A 25,779-nucleotide genomic window follows, 5' to 3' on the forward strand; every position below is an offset into this window, starting at 1 on the left:
GCATTTCAGGAGAAGAACATCATGCAGACATTCAAACATGATGTTCTAGCTCTGGTTTCTTGTTCCAGGACAAATGTACAGTAAGTTGATGGAACATGTAAACAAGCAAGCCCTGAAAAAAAAAAGTAGGTCCTGGCATGGCCTATTCCAAGTCTGGAATTAAAACTCAACTCAGATTATGCTGAATGTTGTGAACTGTGGAGAAGGCAGCTATGTTTTCGCAAAGGGTCAGATTTTTTTCTTTAAATACTTTTCTTCTCCTAAATACCAAAGTGATCATTTCAAAACAGTTTTTTTTTTTTTTTTATTTCTGGTATATAAAAAAAAGCTCTGAAGATGTGAAACATCTAAGTGAACTAAATAAAATGAAAAAAAAAAGAAATCTGTACAGGAGAAAATACTTTTTCACAACACTGTTAATGTAAACTTTGCTGCTGTCCTTTGTGGATTTTCTGTCGATTTAAGCTGCTTGTGTCCGTCTGCTGGCTCAGGGGTGGCCCTGCAGCCCCAGCATCCCACTAGCTGCCCTCCACACCAATGGTTTCCCCCAAATCCAGATTAGGTTTCCGAATGCCGGCGTGAGCACGGTTCTCAGATGTCACTCAAATGTGTCACCGAAACCACATTCCATCCATCCCAATCATAGATAGCAAAGGGGCTCCAATCCCAGTAGTGTTACATACAAAATGCAACTTTATTAACCTTCATGCCTCCATTCATTTCAATATACATGTATATGTTTGAACTTATCTTAATTTCACAGCTCCATCCATTTGAAAAAAAAAAAAAAAGTACAAGAAAAAAAATAAAAGGCAAAAAACACTGACTTGTTACTCAACCAACTTTTGGAGAAAATAAAACTGTAACAGGAAAAAAAGAGAAAACAGAAGGACACCTGTTTTTAAAATGATTCTTTTTAAAAATACCAGGGTTAAAAATGTCTTTTTTTTTTTTTTACCCATTAGCAGAATCTCCCTTTTGAAGCATAATCACATTTTTTTTTTTTGTCCTCACGGTAAGAATGAAAAGATCTGAATATATTTACACAACACTCACTTTACATAAATACAGGAACAACAATTACGTAATATTAGCAAACTTGAAACATAGGCATTGGCTTCACTACTTAAGTTTTCAAAACCAGAAGAGAGAGAGAGAAAGAGAGAGAGAGAAAAAAAATATCCAAAATCAGATGTTACACAGAAATTAAAATATTTTTTTTTTTTATCTGATCGAACGTCTCAAATCATTAACAAAGGCATAAACTACCAAACCGTGGATTCGATTCCTCATGGCCTAATTTGAAATCACCGTGCTGTAGCTGAAACATCCAGAGGCCTTCGTAACTCAGGTTTACCCCCTTATGGACGAGAACTTATTGCAGCCAAAGTAATGACATGTGCTTCAAACCGGTGAGCGTGTTGCGGTGGGACGCTGAGTTTGACACCGTGATATAAGGCTCAGTGCGAAGAGAAGGTTCAATGTTAGAGGTCCTACTTGCATATTGTTGTCTGTGCTTTTTTAAAAATTATTATTATTATTATTATTCCCAAATAACATCCATAATAAAAAGAAATCATTATTTCCCCTTTTGAAAAGTAGCAATTGAAGAACACGTGTTGGAATCGAAACATTGCACAGGGCAGGTGATATTACAAGTTTGTGATATGAGGCACTATTTATCATTATTGCATAACTTTGACCCTGGTTGCCGTAACAAAATTATGCTTCAAAACGAGGAAAGAGATGTGGTGTGTAGAGGAGGGAAGGGGGGTGGGGAGGATACGATAACACCCTGTCTCCATGGAGATGTCACCTTCAAGTCTAATTGAATTGTTTAAACATTGGTGTATTAAGGCATCCAACATCATTTGTAGATATACTGGATAAAGAGCACATGTCTTGTTGATATGTGATTAATTTGTCTGGTTTTTTTTTTCATTGTTGTCGTTCAGGTACAGCTGAAACCAGATGTTTACATACACTGTATTAAAAAAAGACACAACCTTTTTTTTCTCCTCACCCTCTGTGATTTGGACAGGCAAAACTTGACTTGTTTTAGGAAATTATTTCCATTTCCTAAATTCCAGAATAATGTTTATGAATTTATTTTTCCTTCAATTCTGAGATTTACATGCACTGAAACAATGCTGCTTCCATGTGTGCCATCATGGACAAATCAAACGAAATCAGCCAAATCCTGTGACAACTAGTCTTGTATCAAAATAGGCTGAAAGGCCACTTAGATTGCTGTCAAAAAAAAGGCCACACGTGCCAAAATAATTCTTAACAAAAACAACAATTGAAATGACTGAAGTGTTCGACCACAATGATTATTGTCATATTTTCTCGGAAAGTTTATAGGATTGACAGCGTCATGTTGCGGGTCTGTTTAGCTGCAGGAAGGATCCTTCAGCTTCCAGACGTGTGGAAATAACTGCAGCAACATCTCAAGATGTCAGCCTCAAAGTTTAAAGCTCGGGTACAAACGTGTCTTCCAAACGGATGACCATCCTAAGCGTCCCACCAGATTAGTTACAATACGACTCAAAATCGACAAAGTCAACGTTTTGGAGTGATCCAGTGACATAATCCTGACCACAGTCCCATGGGACGTTGTGGAAGAGCTGAAAAGTTGTGTGTTGACTCAGTCAGAACAGTTCTGTCAGGAATGGGACAAAATTCCAGCAGAATACTGTAAGAAGCTTCTGGAGAGGTATCAAAAATGAAATGAGTTTCTGATTTATTGTCATTATAAAAAATACATAATAATGATCTCATTATTCTGGCATTTAGTAAATAATAATAATAATAATAACTCTAACTGACCTAAAATAGGAAAAATTTGATCATATTTAATATCAGAAAGTGAGTAAAAATATGCGCATGTATGCGTAAATACCTGGTTTCTACTGTAAAATAGCAAAATACCAACACAGGCATTCAAGTACCTTAATACGGTCAGTGTATATAAATAATTTGTTGTTTATAGCAAACACTGGTGCAGCCTTATAAAATAAAAAATAATCATTTGATCGTGAACTTGTTTAACCCCAAACCAGAACAGTAATAATAATAATAATAATAATAATAATAATAAAGAAAAACCTGTTATAGAACATCCCATAATGATCATTTACATGATGAACACCTTTAGTCCATTTTTGCTGTATATCAAATTAGATAAATTACGGTCTCAGAAAAAAGACTTTACGCGTATAAATGTATCTCCTGCGTCTACGAATCGAAAGCCCTATTTCTCCGTTGTATGTACAGGTTGTAGAACTTTGTAATAGCTTTGTATCTTCACTATCACATATATTACAACATTTCAAAAGATCCAAGAAAATTATTATTATTTTTTTTTACATAAGAGAAAGAGTTACAAGCCGTCACGTGAAGTGTCCCTCAATCACACACACACACAAAAAGAGTCCTAATACATTATACGGATGATAAAATATGACGAATATTTGTTTATAAATTGACATCTGAAATAAAATTATCTGAAAATCATCTCAATAAACAAAGAAGGTGCTAATATGCTTTTTGCCAAAACGATAATACAACTGGGCGTAATGACATGTGCACAAACAATATACATAAATAATGGTAACATACGAGAGGGCCTCATGAACTCTGCATGTGTGAAAAACTGTTCCCTGGATTTGGCTTCTTTACTAAACGTGAGAGCTTTTGACGTGTGTGTGCGTGTGTGTGCATGTTTGTAGGCGTTAGTGTAAAAGCATATGGATTTCAAGATACCTTAATCAAAAAAAAAAAAGGTTGCTGTGTATTTTTACTGGCTTCTGCCCAATATCTGCATTTGGCAGCGCTATATCTTATAACATCGGCTGGCTCGGTACCTAAAGCCTGAAGCTTTTAAACGGAATCAAAAGCGCTGGAGCTAGTTGCCTTTAGGACTATAAAAATATACTTTTAATTGAATTCCCTGATTGAGGTCAAGTGTGATGTTTTCTGAGAGACAATTCTGCCAGTAACTGCATCTACAGTCTTAATCTTCTGTGATATAATGTTACAATTTCATAATAATATCTGTATTATGTGCAGTGCTTTGCAAAAGTTTTCAGACTCCTTGAACTTGATCACATTTCACCACGTTACAACAATAAACTTTAATGTGGTTTTGAGGGGATTTTCAAAGTAGTGCGTGATTGCGGAGCGGGAACAAAAAAAGATGTGCTTATTTTTTCCGTCCCCCTTTACTCTGATAACTCTAAATGAAGAGAAGTGAATTAATAAGCTTTTAAAAGAAGCCCACTGAAATCTCAGGATGTATGCTGCTGTTCTGCAAATACGTCAGACGTTTAAAGTACTGACTCAGGGATGCGTACGCGCTCTGCACTTTTCAGATTTTTACTTATTTGCATTGAAAGCAGAATCAGAATGTATCAGTATCCTCCCACTTGACAGCTACACACTACTACTATAGGTCTACCACATAAAATCCCAGGACCATACATTGATGTTTGTCATTTTAGCATGACGGAATGTCAGATAGTTCAAGGATTAACAGTTTTGCAAAGCGGTGTATGTATGTAACTAGGTGTGCAACTCCTGCATTTCAATCACCAAACTTCTGGTGATAACCCACAAAACCGCCCAAAGTGAGGTGAGAACATTTCAAGTGATGTTTATGAAAACTAAAAAACAAAACGAAAACAAACAAACAAACAAACAATAAACAAACAGAAGATGCTGCGAAGTGAATGACCAGCTGAGAGACCTCACATCGCGACTTGAAGCTGCTTCAGAAACAGAGCGAGGCTGACCTTGACCCTTTGTCTCTGATTTTGGACATCAAACACTTTGATCAGAATGTATTGCTCTTCTTTGTGTGCAGGTTTATCTCCGTAAAGTCTTCAGCTGGTGTCAGCGACAGCCTGTGGTCGAGGGCCACCTTGCCGTACCAAGACCACCACACAAAACTCCTTGTTTTGGCTCAATTTCAGAGGAGGAAAAATGAGTTGACTGATGAGTACAGGTAGATGTTGACAGAATGAAAGTCTCTAAGGTGCCTCTGTTGGGTTTTTATTTTTTATTCTTCCCACATACTCTCCTCTGATTGTTTCAAAATTCACTGTACATGAGGGGGGGGGGGGAGGGGGGGGTCGTATTTGTCAGAATCAAACATAAGCGATAAGCAGGTACTTTAAAAAAAAAGCAAGATTCAATAAAGAAAACATTTTCATACTGAAAGTTTATATATATTTATATATTTATATATATATATATTCTTTAAGATTGCACTTTACTGATTGCTAATCACAGCTCAAAATCCACATAAGATTTATTTGAAGAAAATGCTTTAAAGAGGCTCAAAATAAAGAAAAGCACTGATGAAGAATGGGGTTTGTCTGAAGTCCGTTTGATAATGTGTGCTTCTTTGCTGGTGTGATGATGATTTGGTGTGTCCAGTTCCTGCAACCAATGGCTGAGTGATCGGGTAAAAATGGATCCATCCTTGTGAAGTTGTTTGCACTTTGCTGGCTTTGGGGAAAAAAGGTGAAAGTCCAACCCTCATTCAACTTCTCGAAGAAAACGCCTTAGATGTGACGGTCCAAGTCCAAGTAAACCTTCCATGATCAAACACTGCCCTCTGCTGGTCAACTCACGGGAAGGCAATACAAAAAAAACAAAAAAAAAAAACAATACTGTCTGTAAATCCAACTCCGACCAAGTCTCTTCCTGTTAAAATCCACACCAGGTCGAACTTCCCGCTCTGATTTCAAAGGGGTCTTTCACATTATGAACGCTGGAAAAGCAGCTGTAATGTAAAGTGAGTAAAATCCAAATTTATAGAGTGCCACTTCATCCTAAAAAAAAAAAAGAAAAAATCAAAGCTAAACATCAACAAACAGTGCTGTTAAAAGCAGTTCCCCATCATTATCCGATGACGGAGAAAGATCCCGCCATCGCTTCCTTCCCATCCAGAGAGGATCCGGAAGTCACCCTGTTTTCTGCTCCGACCGTCCATCCAGTTTCTCCATCTCCAATTTGGGTGTGTGTGCGTGTGTGTGCGTGAATAAGTTTGGGCTTCCAGGCCAGCTGAAAAACATTCAGAGGGAGATCCCGCTCCCATGGCTGCCTGCGTGCGTCTGCGTGCGTGTGTGTGTGCATGTGTGTGGCTGCGTCTGCTCCGCTGACATCTTCTCTTAGTCGCTCCCGTTGTGCTTCACACCAGCATGTGTCTCCGTCGGTGCAGGGCTAAGTGGTCGGATCTGGAGAAGCTGCGGTCACAGTCTGCGCATTTGAAGGGCTTCACGCCCGTGTGTTTCCTGTAATGCCTCGTCAGCTCGTCGGAGCGGGCGAACTTCCAGGTGCAGCCGTCCCAGGTGCATTTGTATGGCTTTTCCCCTGCAGAAGGACAACAGCAGACGCACGGGTCACATCTTCCACACCATCATAGATAATACAACTGATCCACTGATCTGCTAAATAGGTTTATCAGTTTCCATTGTTTCCTGCGCGGACTTTCACGGGACGAACACTTTAAGGTCATTTTTAAAGAAAATGTTTCCATGGGAGTTTGCATCTAGCAAAGATGTTAGAAAAATGTGTCAAACTATTCTTCATCACGTAAAAAAACAAATAAATAAATAACACACTCTTGTTACCAAAGAAAGAAACAACTGGTGTGTAAGATTTCTGAAAATGCTGTTCTTTTCTTTCTTTTTTTTTTTTAAAGCCTCGAGCTACTTGAATAATTTACGAGGATAGCTTCCTCTGACCCACTTATTGTAGAAGTTGTTACAACTGGATAATAAATAACTTCCCAACAGTTTAAATAAAAACAGTTTAAAAAAAAAAAAGGCAATGAAAAAAACATCAGACTATAAATCTTTGGTTGAATACACGTGGAGTGTCTCATTCCACCATAAGCTTACACAGTGCCCATCATATTTACTGGAGCCTCATAGTTAAGATGTGTATAAATACTTAAAATAAATACATTATTTATTGCTTTACCATCATCTTACACTGAAACTTTCGATAAGTCCAACTTCTAATTTGAGTTCATTTATTCTGTAAGGAAAAGTCCAACAAAAATAAATATGTCTGAAGTATTTTTATTCTAATTTTCACTTTACTTTTTGAGTGTGAGGAAGTTTTACTTAGTAATCAGTAACCTCCTGTTAATTCGGGGGAACGTTTATCTTGGCCACAAATTTGAGACATAGTTCTTTTTTTTTTTTTTTTATGAAACTCCCTAACGGGCTGTTAAGAGTCACTAGGAGAAAAAGCATAAAGAAGAAAGTAGATGAGTTTAGTAAAAACAAGTAAGGACGAGGAGAAAGACCAAATATAAAGTCCAAATGCTGAAGATAAATTCCAGATACTTGGAAAAAAAAACCCAACTTAAAATCACTAAGTACTATTATAAACAAACCAATTCAACACTGGCTTTAAGATCTTAAGTTTTTTTTATTTAAAATTTCAACTTTAAACATTGTATTACCTTTGGCCTTTTTTTTATCAAAATGCTGTCGTTTCTTCTCAACCTTTTGATTTCCTTCTCAATATTTGTCAATAAATTTCTAAATGGAATGGAAAAAATAAGAACTTCTCATTCTTCTCATCTTTTCTAATGTCCACAAGCATCATTAAACCTCAATAAACCTCAGCTTCGCTAGCTTCTAATAGGGTTTCAGGCTCTTGTTGCTCCGACCAATAAATACACCATAAAACGCCTTTCAGAAAACATTAATCTCAACCATATTTAGAGCTGAAGTAAAATCACATCTTCAGACACAGTGGACTGACCTGTGTGTGTCCTCCGGTGTGCTTTTAAATGTGAGCTTTTGGTGTACACTTTATTGCAACCCTCAAAGTCACATCTGTGGATTCTTCGCTTCTTCGAGTCAGGTGACTCTGACCTCCGGGGGCGTCGGATGCTGTCAATACTGAACGGCGACATGGAGCTGCAAGACACAAGGCATAAAAGAAGTCAGTATGAGGGAATATGAAGTTGTGACAATAACACCAAATTAACAGCAAAATCTGGCAGCCGTCAAACTACGTTGAATCTAATCAACAAAGACTCGCATCCCTAACAGGAAACGTGGCCAACGCTGGACGACAACCTGTCCTGACAACGGTGACGTTAATTTTACTGGCTGTCCTCTGCTAGGTGCTGAGGATTGGAAACTTACTTGCTCAAACTATGACTGGAGCAACAGAATGTGGGTACAATGTTGCTATTGTGGACAGAAAACTGAGCTTGACACATTCTGCTTGAAAGATTCTGCATAACGTACAGCGATGAAGATTGTAAAAATGTATACAAATACTGTGTACAATTATTCCAATGTGACCTTTCCGTCTTCTTTCGGTCGGTTGCACTCTTTTCTTTTTTTCCTTTTTTTGATCCAACTAAAGAGCTTTTTGCTCTTTCCTTTGTTCGTCTTTCCAAAGCACAGATTGATGAATGTTTCCAGCTGCTTCTTTCGTATTTCTCAGGTAATCTTTTTACAGCTTCAGTAGACATGTGTCGGTCTGGAGGTTTTGAAAGGTAAAAAAAATTGGACATTATATTCTAAACTTGTTTGATTGTTCAAATAGGGTGTTTTATTGCTAACTTTAACCGGCCCATTCCAGTTTTGCTCACGCAAGGCTCACATTTTGACCACTGCACAGAATGAATATTCATACAGCGAATCCCAAATGTATCCATACAGCTGGAAGATTTTGGCTTAAAGTTAATTTTCCATTTTCTCAACACGTTTTCTCTGCCTGGAAGCAATATCAGCATTTTTGGAGGAGCCAAGCCAGAGTCCTGAGAAACTTTGAACAAGAAAAGCTTGTTAAAAGTGACGTTCTAACCTTTTACGTATTATTAAAAATATAAGTAACAGAGCAGTACTGAATCTGTGTGTAAAAGAAGTTATGAGTTCATGTAGCTTTGTGGTTTTTGCTAATGCTTTTTAAGTGTATTTAAATAATTTATTTACATAGAAAAAACTGCATTTACCAAGAAAACTTGTGTTTATAACATTTATTTTTTTACTTATTTATTATCTTAGTTTGAATATGCATGCTAAGATTGACCTTTTTCTTTAAAAAAAGTACCAAGAGTAATAAGTTGTTAAAAAATATATGCGTTTTATTTTAATTATTTTCATGCTGCTTGTGCAATCTTGTCTACCATAAAATTATTTATATAGAAAACATTGATATTTAACAGGAAATCTGTACATTTTATAGCACAGAGAAGCAGAAATGTAACTTTGCCAGCAGGTGGCAGTGCAGCTCTACCAAAGAGTATCTGTGCGGCGGCAGCTGAGCAGAGAGGCATTTTGGATCATCAGAAAATAAATATATATATTTTTTTCTCAGTCTTATCCAGTTATTATAATAATTCCACAGTTAGCTCATGACACTAAATTAAGTGCTGATTTTATGATTCCTCAAGGCCAAAAATGGGAAACCCCAAGTCAGTAAATGCAGTTGGAGCAAAATTTTAAACTGTCTAACTGTCCTCTTTTATTATTTGCAGGCCTCATCAGAACTCGCCTGAAACAATAAAGTTAGAATTAGAAGAAGAACCCAGGGGTTGTAATAGTGCGGACTTCATGCCTCGCCCCAGACTGTTGACTGTAGAACAGGGAACACCTTTCATGAAACGATAAACACATGACTGCAGCACACACCCAGCCCAGTGCCCAGAGGCAGGAGATACGCTACGCAGAAACAACAAGAGGATCTCTGTTTACCTAAGAGGAGGAGGAATATCTGTGAAATATATTTAATGGGGTTCTCGGAGCAGCGGTGGAGTTTGCTGCGCTGCATTTACGGAGGAAAAGGTGAAGGGGTCAGAGAGTGGGGCGGGGGGAGCTGTGGGGGTTTTAGAGGAAGAACAGCTCTGATCATGTTAAAGGGATTTGAAAGAGGAGCAAAGGCTGCCAGACAGGCCCTCCTGTGAACTGTCTCCGCCACACACAACCCACTTCCTGTCTCGCTGTCTTTCACCAAAAGCATGAGCTGTCAAACACAGGCTCGGGCGTATTGAACAACCTTACAGAGAGAGAAACACACACAGAGAGACAGAATTACAGAGATGCACCACACACACACACCCACCCCCACATGCACGCACACACACACACATGCATATGATTACAAATCACCTGTTACTTTTGGCTTCCTACCAACCAGAAGCCGTACAGGAAATGAGCACACGGGTTAGATATGAAGCGAACTCATACTTCCCTCTCCCTTTCTTACTCTGTTGCTCTCTCCTAGCTCGCAAACAGCACTGCAACTGGATGTTAAAATTTAACTTTTGAACAAACCACATGAATTTATTATGTTTATAAGCCATCTAATTAAATAACTCATAAATTTACATCGGCTCGCAGAAGTAATCATACACTTTGAAACACTTACACATTTTTTCACAAGCTTAAGAGTTTTCTTTGGGATTCTGTGTGATAGAAAAATGTAAAGCAGTGGTTAATTGTGAAGCAAAAGAGAAATTATGCATTATATGTCACATGTTGTGTTCAGCCCCTTTAATCTGATGTCTTTAAATGAAACCCAGTGCATAAAATTGCCTTCAGAAGTCTCCGAAATAGATCGTATTCATATGGGCATAGAAGCACAACTAAGCAGGCACTTCACGGATTTGAGGGACGAGAAAAAAATGTTTAAAGTTTGCCATAAGCATGAGGGGAGCATAGCTAACATGGATGAAGAAGCTCTGATCAGGTGCAAAATTGTCTGTGTTGCAGAACTAATAAAACCGCTTGCTCTGAACGCACCATCTCAGGTGTGGAGAAATAGTGGTAGCATCATGCTGTGGGGTTGCTTTGTTTCAGCAGGGAGAGGGAAGCTGATCAGACGTGAAAACGTGTTAAATTAAATGCAAAACACTCCTGGAAGAAAATCTGTTAGAGCCCCAACTGACCCGAAACATACAGTCCGAGCTACAACCGGATGACTTAAATCAAGCAATATTTATGTGTCAAAAAAGACCCGAGTCTATGACAAGACTTGAAAATGAATCTTTACAGATTCTCGAGCAATTTTAATAGAAAGGTAATGTGAAAAGCTGGTAGAGACACATCCAACAGACTTGCAGCCGCAGCTGAAGGTACTAACACAAGGAGACTGTAACACATACAGAATTTTTTTATTTCTTTGCACAAAATGTTAAAAAATGTGCTCATCCTTTCCCCTTCCTCTTCTCAATGTGCTACGTGATCAAATTTAAACGAGTTTAAAAGGTATGAACAGTTTTTGCAAGGCACTGCAGGCCACCATCTAAAGTGTACGGGACTGTATAAGAAAATGTGTCTGCCAGGGAAAAGTGAAGCAGAACGCCAGGATTTACAATGGAAACACTCTGGGCTCAGACACCGAACAGATGAGGCAGATGTTTACATTCTGACTTCATCCTGACTGTAACTTCGTGATTATAATATCATCCAGAAAAGTCTAAATCTTTCTATTCTGGTTGCTCTTTCTTACAACAAGCAGATACATCAATTAATGAGCAATTTGTCTGGAGGTGATTCTGTCATCACTGAAGAGCACAGTGATGAAGTTCAGGTTTGCTCATTTTGGGTATTTATGAAAATTTGTAAAATATTCAATATCCAGCTGCTTTGTGACAGAATAACTGAATAAAGAGTTTGTAAAAAAAAAAGTTTTTTTTTTTACAAACTCGACAACTTCCTAATTTCTGTTTCACATTATAGAAAGTAAAACATTTTAATAGCTTAGCATTATTGTTGGCCAGACATTAACATACTCTGCTTGATGGAAAAACAAAGACAGGAGACGTTGTGCAATCCAACAGGAAAAAAAAAAAAAAGATGAGGATGGTTTGTTTTGGTCTTTTATGACATCATTTAAGCATTTTCAAAGCAAAATTTCACAATCTCAGATTACATCGTTACACATTTTGGGAATTTTAATGACTGGATAACCATTAAGTAATAAAACAGTAGTGATTTAGTGAAAGCGGGGGCTGAGGTCAAAAAGCCAAAGTGACCACAGTGCCTCAGCTGTGTGGTCACTGCATAAATTTAGAAGCACGTCTGACAACTACTGACACTCGCCACAGGTTGACGCTGCAATCACGAAAAGGTGCGTTGCTTAAATAAACAACGTCTTCAAAAGCAATCAACTGATGACTGGGGTGTACAAATTCCTGCCTTAAGGGCAGCTTTTCCTTCAGCTCTTAGATGCAACACACCTGATAGTTCAATCCATGGACGAAAAACAGACGGTCATGACAAAATTGAAGCATTACACATGGACTGTGTAGGAAGAGCATTAACCTTTCCAGACCAAACGGAGAGCTGGCGATCCAGCCAAATTTGCCGTACCGTAATTCTGCCACAGTCTGAAAAATTCCAAAGGTTTCCACCCAATATTTGGGTTATTACGGTAACGATACCTCTGTCGCAGCAGGGAGTGAAATTAATCTGAGGTGCGCTCTTTTAATAGACGGTAAATTGATAAAATAACTTGGTAGATATTGAAAGTCCCATTTGTTATGGAGAAATGGGTAAATATATTTACTCATAGGACATTTAAAGAACTGTGTACAATTAAAATAAACAAAAGTATCTGGGCAGAGAGTTGAAATTTAGGTCATAAAGGGCTAATCAGAGAAGTGGCAAAGGGGAACTCTGGAGGAGCTAGAGAAATCTACAGCTCATGTAGGAAAATCTGTCAACGGTTCAACTATTATTGCGACTAGTTTAGTCTGCATACATGGCCTAAAAGAAAGCCATTGAACGAAAACAAGTCCAGTTTACAGTTTATCACAAGCCATGCAGGAATGTGGATCAGATGAGCCTAAATTGTAATTTTTTAGCCTACATTCAAAACACTGTGGTTGAGGGGAAATCTAAAACTGACCCTGAACACACCATCTTCATGGTAGTGGAAGCATCATGCTGCATGGACGATTTCCTACATCAGCAACTGGTGAGAGTTGATGGAAAGATGCATGGAGGTAAACAAACGCCAATCATGGAGGAAAAGCTTAACAATTATCCACTTTGTTTTGGTTTCAATAATAAGATTCCAGCAAAATACAGTGAGGTTTATGGATGGAACATGAAAAAAATATGACAAAGTTCAAGGGGTGTTAATACTTTGGCAAAGCAGTGTACGCAAGAATAAGTTGCATAAAATTGTCTTTCTATTTTCGTCTCAAACTATAGTTAAATTGCAGCTCTTTTGGAACATGAATTTGATTTATTTTCTTAAGAGATTCCAGAGGCAAACTCTTGCTGCTTCCAAACTTGTGTCAGAGTAACATTTTTGGTTGAATGAATGTGTCTGTTTGCATCGCTCAACGCAGAAGAGGGAAAAGTAGGAAGTGCAGATGAAACTGATTTCAAACAGAACTGACCTCTGCTTTAGTTCATCTGCTTCTCCAACTCCCCCCCCCATCTCCTCACCTGTCACCTGAATACTCACAACCCAAACACGGCGCCTATTTTTCAGGATTTTCACGGGCAGCTGAGGTCAAAACAGCTCTGACACACAAACTGCTTTTCAAACAGAGTTGTGGATTTATCAGGAAAACAGGAAAAAGGAGCGCCTGACTCGATGTGTGCCTTGGGAGACAGCCCACCCGGCATTCCCATACCTGTCGGAGGACACTACCCCACGTCTCAACAGTTCACCTGCTCTGTTGCGTGGCCACTGGGTCCTTGGGAACCAGCCAGGCTTCAGCAGAGGCTACTCCTCCCAAATGCACACGCACGCAGTCGCACACTTCTCTCTCTCCTTCTTCCTCTTTCACCCTCACTCTTCCACAATAGCCCGTCCAGCCGTCCCCAAGGAAACGCATAAATATGGAGGAGGCTGCCCTAGAAGAGCATGATCCACTCACACACACCGTAACTCTCTCCTTTCACTCAGTTATTTATTTATGGATACCTGGATTGGAAGCTGCAGGCACTCCCATCCTCCACCCTCACACCTCTCCTCCCTGACACACTCTGAGCGGGCCGCTTGTGTAAATGCGGGGGCCAAATTAAAGCAAAAAGAAAAAAAAAACGCTATAAAAGTGTGGAAAACAGGAAACATAGCGACACGGTGGAGTAATATTCTGGCTTCGGTTGCTGTGAAGATGTCCAGGGAGCTCGTGTGGTGTGTCAAAACGCAGCGCACACTCTCTCCTTTCCTGTCACCAGGCCGGCGTGTAACTCAAGAACGCCACAGACTGTTTTGTTTTTCGCAGACAAACACGCGAGTCTGTGTTCCTGTTGACAATGGCCGACCACCCCCTGGAACCAGCTGTTCCATCCACCGTGCAGAGACACGTGCACGCAAACGGCACAGAACACACATATGCCGGGGATTAATACTTACAAGTGTGAGCGCATACTTTTTACCCCCCACACACACGCATACACACCCCATGCACACAGTTTCCACACAGCTTGCACATGGAGAAGTGAGTGTGTGGGCAGGCCCTGGCAGGGTATTGCTTATCCAGGGTGGTGATTTATCTCCATAGTGAAAGCTTGGGCAGCGCAAGGTTGGGTTCTGCCAACCTCTGTTGTCCTCTGACCAAACCAGTGCCCACGTGTGGCACTCTGGGGCACGCCTGTCCCTTTCAATAACCTGCACTGAAACCCAAATCCTAGAGTGAGTCCCTGCGTGCATCGGAGAAATGGCAACCTCTACTTCTGAGCAAAGTGACCCTGCTATTTTGTTTTAAAAGCTTAATGTGTCGCACAAAAGCTCATTTGGTTTAATTAGTGTACGTTTTAATAGAGCTAGTGTACAAACAAATGTCGACCCTGAAAGCTGGAGCATTACCACGAAAAAAACAAGCCAAGCTGGGCTTCAGCCTTGCTAATGATGTTGCATGATTAGTCGCATTTTCACTCCCTCCTCCAATAATTTCCTTACGGTTAATCTACGAAAATGCTCCTGGAGTTTGACTAGGTTGGAAGTTTTGACTGTTCAGGCTTTCTGGGCAGCGGCGGCGGCGGATGGCGGGACTGAGCCAAGTGCGTCTGAATGCTTCTGATTTCCTGCTTTGGATCAGAATATTATAAGCTGTCATCCACTGGAGAGGAAGTCTTTTCATTTCGACACAGATGGACTGGCACCACAGGAGCTGATGTCTGCAGGCCGAAAAGGGCAGAAAGTATGTCTGAGCCATATGTACTCAGTCTTATGGATTCACACCCACACACATGCGTCGGAAAGTAGAGGAGCACTTGAGCAGCAGGTCGTGAAGTTAAAGCTCCGACTGCAGGTCATCAAGGAAAACATTTAAGCTACTGAGGTACCTCTTTATGTACATATTTCTGTTGCTTTTAAGTGTGCCAGACATGTTTGACATGTATTAGTGTATGATCTTTTAGTCTTCTTGAAAATATTTCCTTTTTGCGCAAGTCAAATGCTCGACAACTCTATGGAAATTTGAGATTTTGTGTCCTGCGAAGATAAAATTCCTTTGAAAAAATCCTGTTGAAAAAAACTGTCTTTTTATTCTAGAGATGCAACCATAAATCTTCTGATGATCAAAGTCGGCTTCTGGATGCTCAGAAACTCAGAAATTCTGTCTATTCTGATCAGTGAATGCAACAAACTCAGTGCCACTTGGTAGCACAACACTTTTGAGTGTGGTTGCTGGTACTGAATGAAGAAAACTCAAAGATAGCTCTTTTCGATTATTGTTATATACGTATATATATATATATATATATATATATATATATATATATATATATATATATATATATATATATATATATATTTTTTTTTTTTTTTTAATTAAATTGACTTTGCGGCAGATTTTAAATGCCGCAAATTTTAAATATATATATATAAACTTTTACCAGATTAAACAAGAAAACGTGCAGGTCTTAAAGAAAAATGACAACCATTTAAAATCTGCCGCAAATTTTTTATTAGTGCAATCTCTACTAAACTGCACTCTCTTTTGAATTGCACTCTCTTTTGAATTGTGAAGCCGGGTGAAATAAATCTCTTATTTCTCTGATCTATTTCTCTCACACTTGATGCCACACACTCTAGGAATGTGATGTGAAGAAACACCAGCTTCAAAAGAAAGAAACCGTGACGCAATAGACTCCCTGTGCAACAATGTTGTTGTTATTGAAGTTGTGAAAAACTATTGTTAGAATGGACAACCAGCTAGGGACAGTCAAAGTTCACCTTAATGGTCGGAGTTAAAAATGTAATTTGAAAGAAATGGGGAGTAGAAAGGAAAATGAAACTGTTCATTGCTCATGTTCATTTTATGTCAAACACCAGAAGGCATTATTTATTTGATTAAAAAAGGTAAAAAGAAAATTGCATTTGACACCAATACCTCTTTAGGATATGTGATGAAAGCCTCTAACAAATCTGTAAGCCCTCTATATGATGTTAAAATGGTTTCATTAGAAACATTTTTAATAACTTTTGGTTGCTAAGAAACTGTGAGGGATGTGATGCACCTCTTTCGCAAAGACAGTTGGAAAAAGGGTCATAACAACAGGCAAGTCTAGGCAGGTTCGTTCTGAGGTCACCACTATCTTGGCTCAACTTCCTTTGTGGCTGTTTGCTCTTTTGCCCGCTCTCTTCCTTCCAAAACAAAAAAAATAACCTGCTAACATGACTTCAGCTTAAGCTTTTGCAGAGCTCTGCACGGCACATATCAAATGAGACAGCGATACTCACTCTTGCACAGCCCGGGCTATAGACAGCGCCGTGGAGCCGGTCTCGTTAACACTGTCCAGGGTCACGTTCGGCAGGTCATCGTCATCGCTGTCACTTTTGATCTGCCTCGGTGACAGGCCGTTGGGGTCTGTGTGTACTGGAGGGACACGGACACACACACACAGGAGTCAGACACATGACACTGGAGCTGTAAACTTATAAGCCGGATCACATCATCTGTGTTGAAAAGCATTACTAAATGTAATGAAATAATTCAATTTCTTTCAGTTTAAACACATCCAGTCTTTTTTATCGCTGTAAAAATGTGTGCTCATATAGAATATGTATTCCTTTTGCAGAGCGCTGTGTCCTCAGCCCTGGTATATTTCCAGTGCCCAACTTGTGGACAGAGCAGCCAACCATGACACTAAACCCAGCGGCTGCACACTCACAGAATAAAAGGAGCGCATGAAAAAATAAACACACACAGATACGCATACACACACACATAATCTATACTAGCCCAAACCCTGGGAGATAGGATGAGGGGTGGAGCACTATTTGGCTGTTAGTGCAGTTGTGGAAACATTAAACGAATCTGTCATTGTGCCAATGCAAAAATGTAATAAATCTAACACGCATAAATGCACGCATGACCATCATTCTACTGAGTGCCTGTCCTTGCAAAAATATTCATACCCATTGAAAATTATGAGGTTGTCACATTACATCCTAAAATTTCAATGCAACAATGTATTTAGTCAAAGCCTCAGGTTTATTAGAGAACACTAGAAAACAACAAGCATCATGAAGACCAAGAAAAGCGGCAAACAGGTGTGTTTGCTGTCCACCCACTTCTATGGGTGGAAGAAGTCCAATTTGAAACCTTGTAGGGTGTAAAAATAAGATGTGGACGGTGCTTTGATCACATCTGACTAAAAAATTTACTTTTTACCTAAGACAACAGGCATAGGTAAAAACATCATTATGCTTCCAGCAGTGAAACATAATGATGGTATGCTGTGAGCAATCTATTTATGCAAGGACAGGGAAACTGGTCAGAGATGATGGAGATAAACCAGTCAGAATCACTAATGACCTAAAACATACAGCTGGAAGTAAAATTCAACGATTTATAATAAAGTATAGTCGTATGTTAGAACAGACCCATAACAGAGATGCATTGGAAAAACTATTCTCACAAACACTCTCCATCAAATTACACACAGTTTGAGAAAAATACCAAAAATTTTAGTCTATATGGCAACAAACACAACAAATTGTTTGTTGTCTGTGCCACAAACACAGATTTTTGTCTGTTTGTTGCACAGACAAATTAAGAAAAACTTACATCTGCAATTTCAACAAATGGTGGCATTCAGAATTTTGCACTAATATTGGTTTGTCACCCAACAGCCAAATAAAATGTGACAAAATGTGAAAAAATTCAAGCAGTATTAATGCTTCTTCAAGTCACTGTACTACTGAGAGACATACACATCTATCTAATTTACTGGACTCAAGAAAAAAATATCTAAGCAGTAAGTCACTGAAGTATGACCCTTTGAATCGGTAAGAACTGAAACTTAAAATGATCAAACGTCTGCAAAATCTGAAATCAAACTTGCGGCGCTATATGAAAAAGTTACATCCCTGTGCCACGTTGTCCTTGAGGAGAAATTCAGATTCTTTGCCAAAGCTCACAGAGATACTGTCCCTTCTGTCTCCATGGACACAAGCAGGGAACATCCTGAAGTACTCCAAATCATTGTCAAGAAAATAAATAAATAAATAAAATACATAAATACAGACGTGCTGGGGAGTACTTGTCAAAGGAAAGGTGCTAAAATCTGCAGGATTGGAGCAGTTTCACAATTAAGCTGGAAAAAAAAAGAAAAAATCAATCCTGAAATAACATGGCAAAGATTTTATGTCTGGAGATAAAAACACCCAGCAGACAGAGCATATATGGTGATACATATACAGTGCTGTTCACTAATGTCTAGCTGCTGTGAAGCTTTGGGCTTTTATAAGCTATCAGGACTTCACCTCCTCTGCCCTCTCAGCTGAGACTGTGGCCGTAATGGTTCATAATAATGGTCTTGAGTTAGGAGCAGACATGGTGTTATTACTGAAGGGACTGGGGGGGAAAGTGGGTGGTGGTAAAGAGGGGGGGGGGGGGGGGTGCGCACAAAAAAATAATGCTCAACTCTGCTGGACTTTTGCTTTTAAAGGTTTTGTGCTCTTGTCACGGATGAAGACATGCAGAGTGGTCAGCGGCCCCCTGAAAAACCTGTAATTAGTTCAAAATGCATCACTTGGAAGGGGGTAGAGCGAAGAGTGAGGGTGGGGGCGGGGGTGTGTGTGTGTGGGGGGGTCATTCTGAACGACGGACACAAAGGAGGAGTGGTGGGCAGAGCACCGGATTTCTTTCTTTCGCTCCTGTTGTTTCCAGTCAAGCCCTGTTTCCATGGAAACCTCCTGCCGGAGACAGGGAGACAGCAGTGAAAGAAAAGTGTACCCACCCTCACTGAAAGAGGGTGGCCAACCTGCGCTGTGTGCGTTTGCACAGGAGAGTGGGGGTGCACGCGCATGTGTATGTGTGTGTCTATACGTCTGTGTTGAGAACTTAAAGAGAACAATGCTGACTTTAAAGTTCTCCTAAGAGGCATTTGTTTATTCATTGTTTAGATTGTAAAAAAACTTACAATCTAAAATATTATTTAGGAGTGACGAAGCCAAGTTGACAGCAAATCAAAAAAACACTAAAACTGAATCAATACATAAAATATAGAAGAAGAACTTTAAATAATAAAATACAATCAATAAAACCAAAGAGAAAAACACTTGTGAGTTTAGATCAGTTATTGGAAAACTCATCAGTTAAAACATTTATATTGCAAGTAATATTGATGCTTGCAGTTCTTCGAGAGCTCTCACAGACACTAGTTGATTCATATGCTGCTAATTTTGGAGTACATTTCACAAGTTTGAGACAGAAAGTTGGAATTCTTTTTTCCACAAATCAATACAGTATAAGAATGTTAGTATGATTAACAACAACTGTTCATGTGAATGAATTTGATGATTTCCTGCAGTTTTAGCACATCATAAGATGTCATTTATGATGGGTCAGATGCAGAGAATGGATTTATGAACCAGTGTGCCAATACAAAGGACACTCGTCAACATTCAAACACATTGATGAGTCCATTTTTTTTATATATTTGTTACGTATCTCGACACATAATAAGCTATATCAGAAGCATAGCAATGGGACGAAGCATTTATGTTAATCAAAGCAGCATAGTCAATGAAAGATGAGGAAGTTGCTGATACTAATGTTTTCTTGGTTTGAAAATAGACCAGATTCAGTCAGTTAGATGACAGGAGTTTGTACCAACTGTTTGATTTCTAACTCATTCTGCAAAGGACAGCAACAGAAGCAATCTTCACAGACCTCCAGTTATAAAAATATCTATTTAGATTGTTTTTTTTATCTTCAAAATTAATTTGGAGTTTCACAAAGTTTTACTGAATATTACGGTAATTTTTAAGGTGGGACATGATGCCTGGTAAAGAGGCGATTTGACAGAATGCATCAGGGGGTAGTTTTGCATGAACAGGAAAATTAGCAGTCAGTAATATGGAGTTCAAATCCTTTATATACAAACAGATAAAGAAGTGGCCCCAAGACCCATCCTTGAGGAACACTCCAACTTTATTCAAAGATGTAACTGGTTTCACACAGACATATTTTTGATAGAACGATACCAAGATTGTTTGTGTTTGCAATTTTTTTCCAGCAAACTGGCATAAGGCTTAAGATGCAGAAACATGGAAAGCATCTCTAATGCATTCAAAATTATTATCCATCCAAATATTCTCCATTCCCAGTCGCTTATCCTCGCAGGGTTGCATGGGAGCTGGAGCCTATTTCCAGCAGTCATTAGGCGAGAGGCAGGGTACACCCAACATAGGTCAGCAGTTCATCACAGTATTATCCAATGTGCTGTTGGATATTTCACTTTTTCAACAGTAAGTCTTATTATGTAAAAATAGCTAAATGGTTTAATTGTCTTGCTGGCATACTACATCAACCACACCCGAGACCCAGCACTGATTTCCCCCCCCCCTATTTCCTTGTTTGGTCCTATTAGAAGCGGCACTGAGCTGTGTATGTGTGCATGCATGTGTTTGTTTAAGTGCCACACATCTTCAATATCCATCAACATCCACACCCTTTTGTGCAAGTTTTGTTTTTCCTATCCTTTCCTCTGTCTTTTTTTTTCCCTCTGCTCTCCATGAGAGCAGATAGACAGCATTTAAAACGCCCATCTCTGAGGACCACCCCACCCAAGCAGCCAAGTGTCTGTCTGAGCACATGCTCTAATTACACATCTTTGTTGTTTTGCCTTTATGTACAGAACATACTGTACATGGGCGTGAGTGCAAGTCTAAATGCGTCTATCCATTTTCTGCAGGGAGTGACTAAGAGTGACCTCTTTTGCAACCAGAAGCTGCCCTGTGTACGGCGCGGACTTGGACAGAAACACCTCCTGTAGGCTTTCTTCCAGCGGCTGGCAGTAAAACCACACCCAAAGAGAAAAACCAACAACACAGTCGAGGCTGTGCCACAGAAGTCTAATACTCGCACTGTCCGAGATATCTGCTTTTCAGAGGAGGAGAAGAAAACGGCGCAGCAGGCTATTTAAGATAGAAAAAAAAAAGTTAAATCCGTAAACCTTATCTTCGCTCGGAAGGTGAAACATTTTTCCATCCGAGGGCATTTCTGAAAGCGTAGCGGTGTTCACCGCACTGAATCTGCAAGTAAATTGACTGCAGAAAATCGGAGAAGAAGTGAAACCTCTGCACACCTCAGATTAGGATATTCAGATTAACAATCCACTATATGGTGTGACCTTTTCTTGATAGGTTTCTGACTCTCAATCAATCTAAATAATGTATGTGCAAAATGTATTGTCTATCAGCATAATGGTTCACAACACAGGTGCACCTCACAATCTCATGGAAAATATTTTTTCACAAGTTTAACTCAAAAAGCACAACTACCTTTGGTTCACATTTAACTCATCTTTTGTCCATCTTTATCTGCAACCCTTTTTCCTTCCACTAAGCTTTCCTTTTATATGCTTGGCTGTGGCGCTCTGCCTTTAGTGCAGTCAATGTCTTGTCAAAATAACGCCCTTTTCTGACCTACCATTGCAAACGAAAACATGTGAAGTTTGCTAAACTCTACTGGAACTTTCATTGGGGCAGTATGTCTTGGTAAGATGGGACTAAAAATAATACATTTTTTCAACAATAAACACTCCAGGAAGGTCTGCTATAAAACAAAGAATGAACATGTGAAAAAAAAACCCCATCTCTGGTCTCTTTCAAGTATGGCAAAGGATCTGTGATCCTGTGGGCCTGTTTGTATTCCAAAGACCCTCGGAACCTTTTCAGATTTACTGATCTGAAATGAAAATCTTGTTGCTAGGAATGTGAATATGGGTCATTACTGGGTTCATCAATAGCATAATAATCCAAAAGATGTGACCAAATCAACAATAATCCAAAATATATGACCAAATCAACAAAGAGAGGGTTCAACAGACTGAATGCATATCTACAGGTTAAAGTAGGATTTAAAAAAAATACAGTGTGGGATTGTGCCACTGCAAGAATGAATTCATTTATTTTAAAGCTCTTCACACATTTTGCCACAAGCACTTTTATATACGGTCGACTGTCTCTTTCAAAGTGTAGTCACTTTGAAAGCTGGTGGTTGAAGCTTTTGCAAAAAAGCTAGGACATTTTTATGCAAATGTCTTAAGTGAGTCACCACTTCTTTTTTTATTTGCGTCCATGAGGTGAGGCTTTATTGCAACAAATCAAAATTCTCTGCAATAACATTTTGTGATTGAGGGGAAAAAGCAGCCAAGGTTGAACCACGTACTTTGAAAGCCCTTAAAAGAGCCTGAAGAAACTGGTCGAGACTCAACCTATATTGACTCAGTGCTAAAAGTTTACAAGGATGTTTGCTTCTTGGAACCAAAGTGGAAAGAAATTAGGGATGCTTTAAAATTTCTACACTGCACTGCATTAATGTTTCACCAAGTCGATAAATATTTAATAATCAGGTAGAACAAAATCTGAAACTCTCTTTTTTTTCTTTTCTGGGGTCTCTGATTACATAACTGCAAGGAAACCACAGGAATTTTTTTTTCTTATACTCTAAAAAGAACAAAGTCTTCCTCATGAATATGTAGTAAATCCTAAGAGCATGGTCTCACCTTTGCCCTGGCTTTTGGCCCCTTCCAATAGAGGCAGCATGATAGCGTTGTTGAGGCTGGAAGGCGATCGCACTGCAGTGGTGTACATGAGGGGCAGTGACTGCACCACAACTGGGATGCGGTGAACATGGCCGGCCAGCTTCCCGGCTCCCTGCAGGCTCAGGGGACTGGACGGAGGCGGCGGCACGGACTGCAGGATGTGCAAATACGGCTGACCTCTCACCCCGCTTCCGGGGGCTACCAGGGGGCCCGGCGTGAGCACCGAGGAAGCCGAGGTAATAACTGACGGAGAAGACGAGGAGGACGAGGAGGACGACAACGAAGACGGGGAGAAGGCGGATCTGTGGGGGGGCGACGACGAGGAGGTTATACTAGCGGTGGTGGTAGACAAGGAGGAGGGGCGGGGCTTGTTGATTGACAGGTCCACAGGTTCTGTCTGCGTGTGGAAGTGGAGGTCATGGGCGAGCAGATCCTCGGGGGGTTCCGACTTTACTCTGCTGAGGAAGAAGGGGACGCCATCCATCGCAGAGTAAGGGCGAACTTTAGGTGACTGTGGGAGTAAAAACAAAAAGGACGTTAAGAGTTTTGTTATTTCAGAGCCGTAAAAATGCATTAACCTGTGACACACAGGAGGGAAGAAACAAACAAGCGAAACTGTCGGCAAAAAAAGCCAGCTGAAATCTAATCTCTCACCCATCGGTGAGGCCAAAAAAGGTGCACATTAACGAATTAGGGTCAAAGATAATTGTTTCTGCCGATATTCCCTCTCCAGAAATAATTACTCAGCATGTTAGAGATGTCAGGAGAGGGATATGCGGTGACATTTATATAGAAAGGAGCAGCATTAACTCAAGCAAGATAAAATGCAAGAGGAAAGATAGTGTCGCTCACGCTCGCCTCCTCTAGTCTTTCTTTTCTCTTGGCGTGGGCCGAGCTCTCTCCCTCTTCCTCCTGTTTTCCATGACTCCCACTCAAATGCAGCTCTCTTGGCTACCCACGTATCTCTCCTAAATCTCCCCTTTTCGACTGTGGAAAAACATCATATGGGCTCAATTTCCTGACCGTTTCTCTGCGTCTCTCAGGCGAAGGGCCTCCAAAGGCCAACGCTGGTGGCTCGAAAGAGCCCACTGCACATCTTTGACTTAACACCGAGCAGATTGCGACACGGCCGCTTCAGGGAACGGTTTTAATCCAAGCGCAATGCCCACTGTGTTTTTATTTGTTCCTATAAAATTCCAGACGCTTTAGCCCCTCCTTTTGCATCACAGTTTTGGTGAGGAAACGCATTCATTTCCTCCAAGTCTGATGCAACTAAAAGTCTTAATTCACATTGTTCGATATAGAAGCTGTGTGACGTCTTAAACTAAAAAACTTTTCAAAATTTGTAACAGCAGCATAATCCTTGCCTTGAGTATTTTGAGCCTGTTCTTTCTTTTTTAGACTCACGCTTCTTTCTTCGTAGACAATGTTATGACTTATTCTTGTGGTGAATTACACATTCTTTTGATAGCGTTGGTGGATGTGTCTGCATTTTTTATGCATTACTCACTTGCACAACTATTGACATTTTTCTTAAAATCATGAACTTCAATGTATTTTATTGGGATTCTATATGATACTAGAAGAAAAAGAAGGCATCTTTGAGATGTTTCTCTTTTTTTCAAAATTAACATCTAATAAGGGCTGATTACAGCAATAGTGTTTTGGGGAAAGTCTACACTGCCACTGTACATCAGGATATTAAAACCTTTGCCAATTGTTATTAGCTCAACATATCAAGCTCAGTGGTCTGCAACAGTTTTTGAGTCAAGTCAACAAGGCAGTTCAAAGTGCTTCATATCATAAAACATCATACAGTCGTAAACTATGAAACAAGCAATAAACATTACATTTTGTCAAATGCCATCACCAGTGGCATTTGACGTTCTTAATATGAATTAGGTCCTTGATTGAGCGTGCTGTGATTTTTAAACACTTTAGTTCTGGGTGTATATTTAAGGTCATTTTCCTGCTGGAACGTCTCTCATCAATGCTATCTGTCTTGGTTCAGCCTTTCATTTTAAGTGGGCAGCTATATCTGGGTAAATTTGCAGCCTGCCACACTTTACGTTTCAGAATTTTATTATTGTGTTTATTATTGTATTTTTTATTATAGGGCATTGTGACATCTGTGGGAAATCTACCCAGTTGTCAACAAATGTTGAAAATTGTGTATCCTTTGCTTCCTTTTCTATGGAATACACTACTTGCTACTAGTTATGTAGCAGTTTTGTTGGCCTAATGACATAAAATCCCAATAAAATACATTGAAGTGTGTGATTGTGATGTACCAAAATGTGGAAAAGTTCAAGAGATGTGAATACTTTTGCAAGGATCTGCACTAATAGTGCAGATTTTTATATTTCACCAGTCACTTTTCAGCCGGAAGGAATTGCTGGAGCTTCTTGCTGCATAACTTGTCCCAAGTTGTAAAACAAATGGTGCCCTCTGAAATCTGCCCTCCGATAGCCTCAGGACCTTTGTGGGGTTCAGCTCAGGGCCACTGCTGTCAGGTCGAGATTCAGAGTACATGACGGTCTGGTTCATATTTACCACCCACAATGCACTTTCTAAATGGAACCACATTTACTTGACTTTATGTTGGGCTATTCTGCAAGAAGAACAACATAAACAATGTTAAACTTAAAATCAGACAGCATAGCTCTTCTTCTCCTATGCAGAACTTCTCTCTTAGCAGTGCAGTTCAGTCAGAGGCTCCTCCGAAGAAGTTGACCATTTATAGCAAATAGTTATTAAGTTATAATGGGTGGAG

At 39.6% G+C, this 25,779-nt stretch overlaps 1 protein-coding gene across 3 annotated transcripts in view; it reads right to left on the reverse strand.

Moving 5' to 3' along the window:
- Positions 1–670: 670 nt before the first annotated feature.
- klf12 (Kruppel like factor 12) overlaps positions 671–25,779 on the reverse strand; it is a 51,509-nt gene continuing 26,400 nt past the window's right edge. For 2 of the 3 annotated variants that reach the window (XM_023337177.1, XM_005798021.2), the window contains 4 exons: positions 22,968–23,517; positions 16,690–16,825; positions 7,786–7,943; positions 671–6,378 (listed from right to left, as the gene is read on the reverse strand). In XM_023337177.1, coding sequence (XP_023192945.1) covers positions 6,197–6,378; positions 7,786–7,943; positions 16,690–16,825; positions 22,968–23,517 — 1,026 coding nt within the window. In that variant the 3' untranslated portion in view covers positions 671–6,196. Of the gene's footprint in view, positions 6,379–7,785; positions 7,944–16,689; positions 16,826–22,967; positions 23,518–23,858; positions 24,129–25,779 lie in introns of those variants that run through there. The other variant, XM_023337178.1, reaches the window with a different exon arrangement.

Source organism: Xiphophorus maculatus, chromosome 7, assembly GCF_002775205.1.
Source record: "Xiphophorus maculatus strain JP 163 A chromosome 7, X_maculatus-5.0-male, whole genome shotgun sequence".
In the NCBI taxonomy this organism is placed as follows: Eukaryota; Metazoa; Chordata; class Actinopteri; order Cyprinodontiformes; family Poeciliidae; genus Xiphophorus; species Xiphophorus maculatus.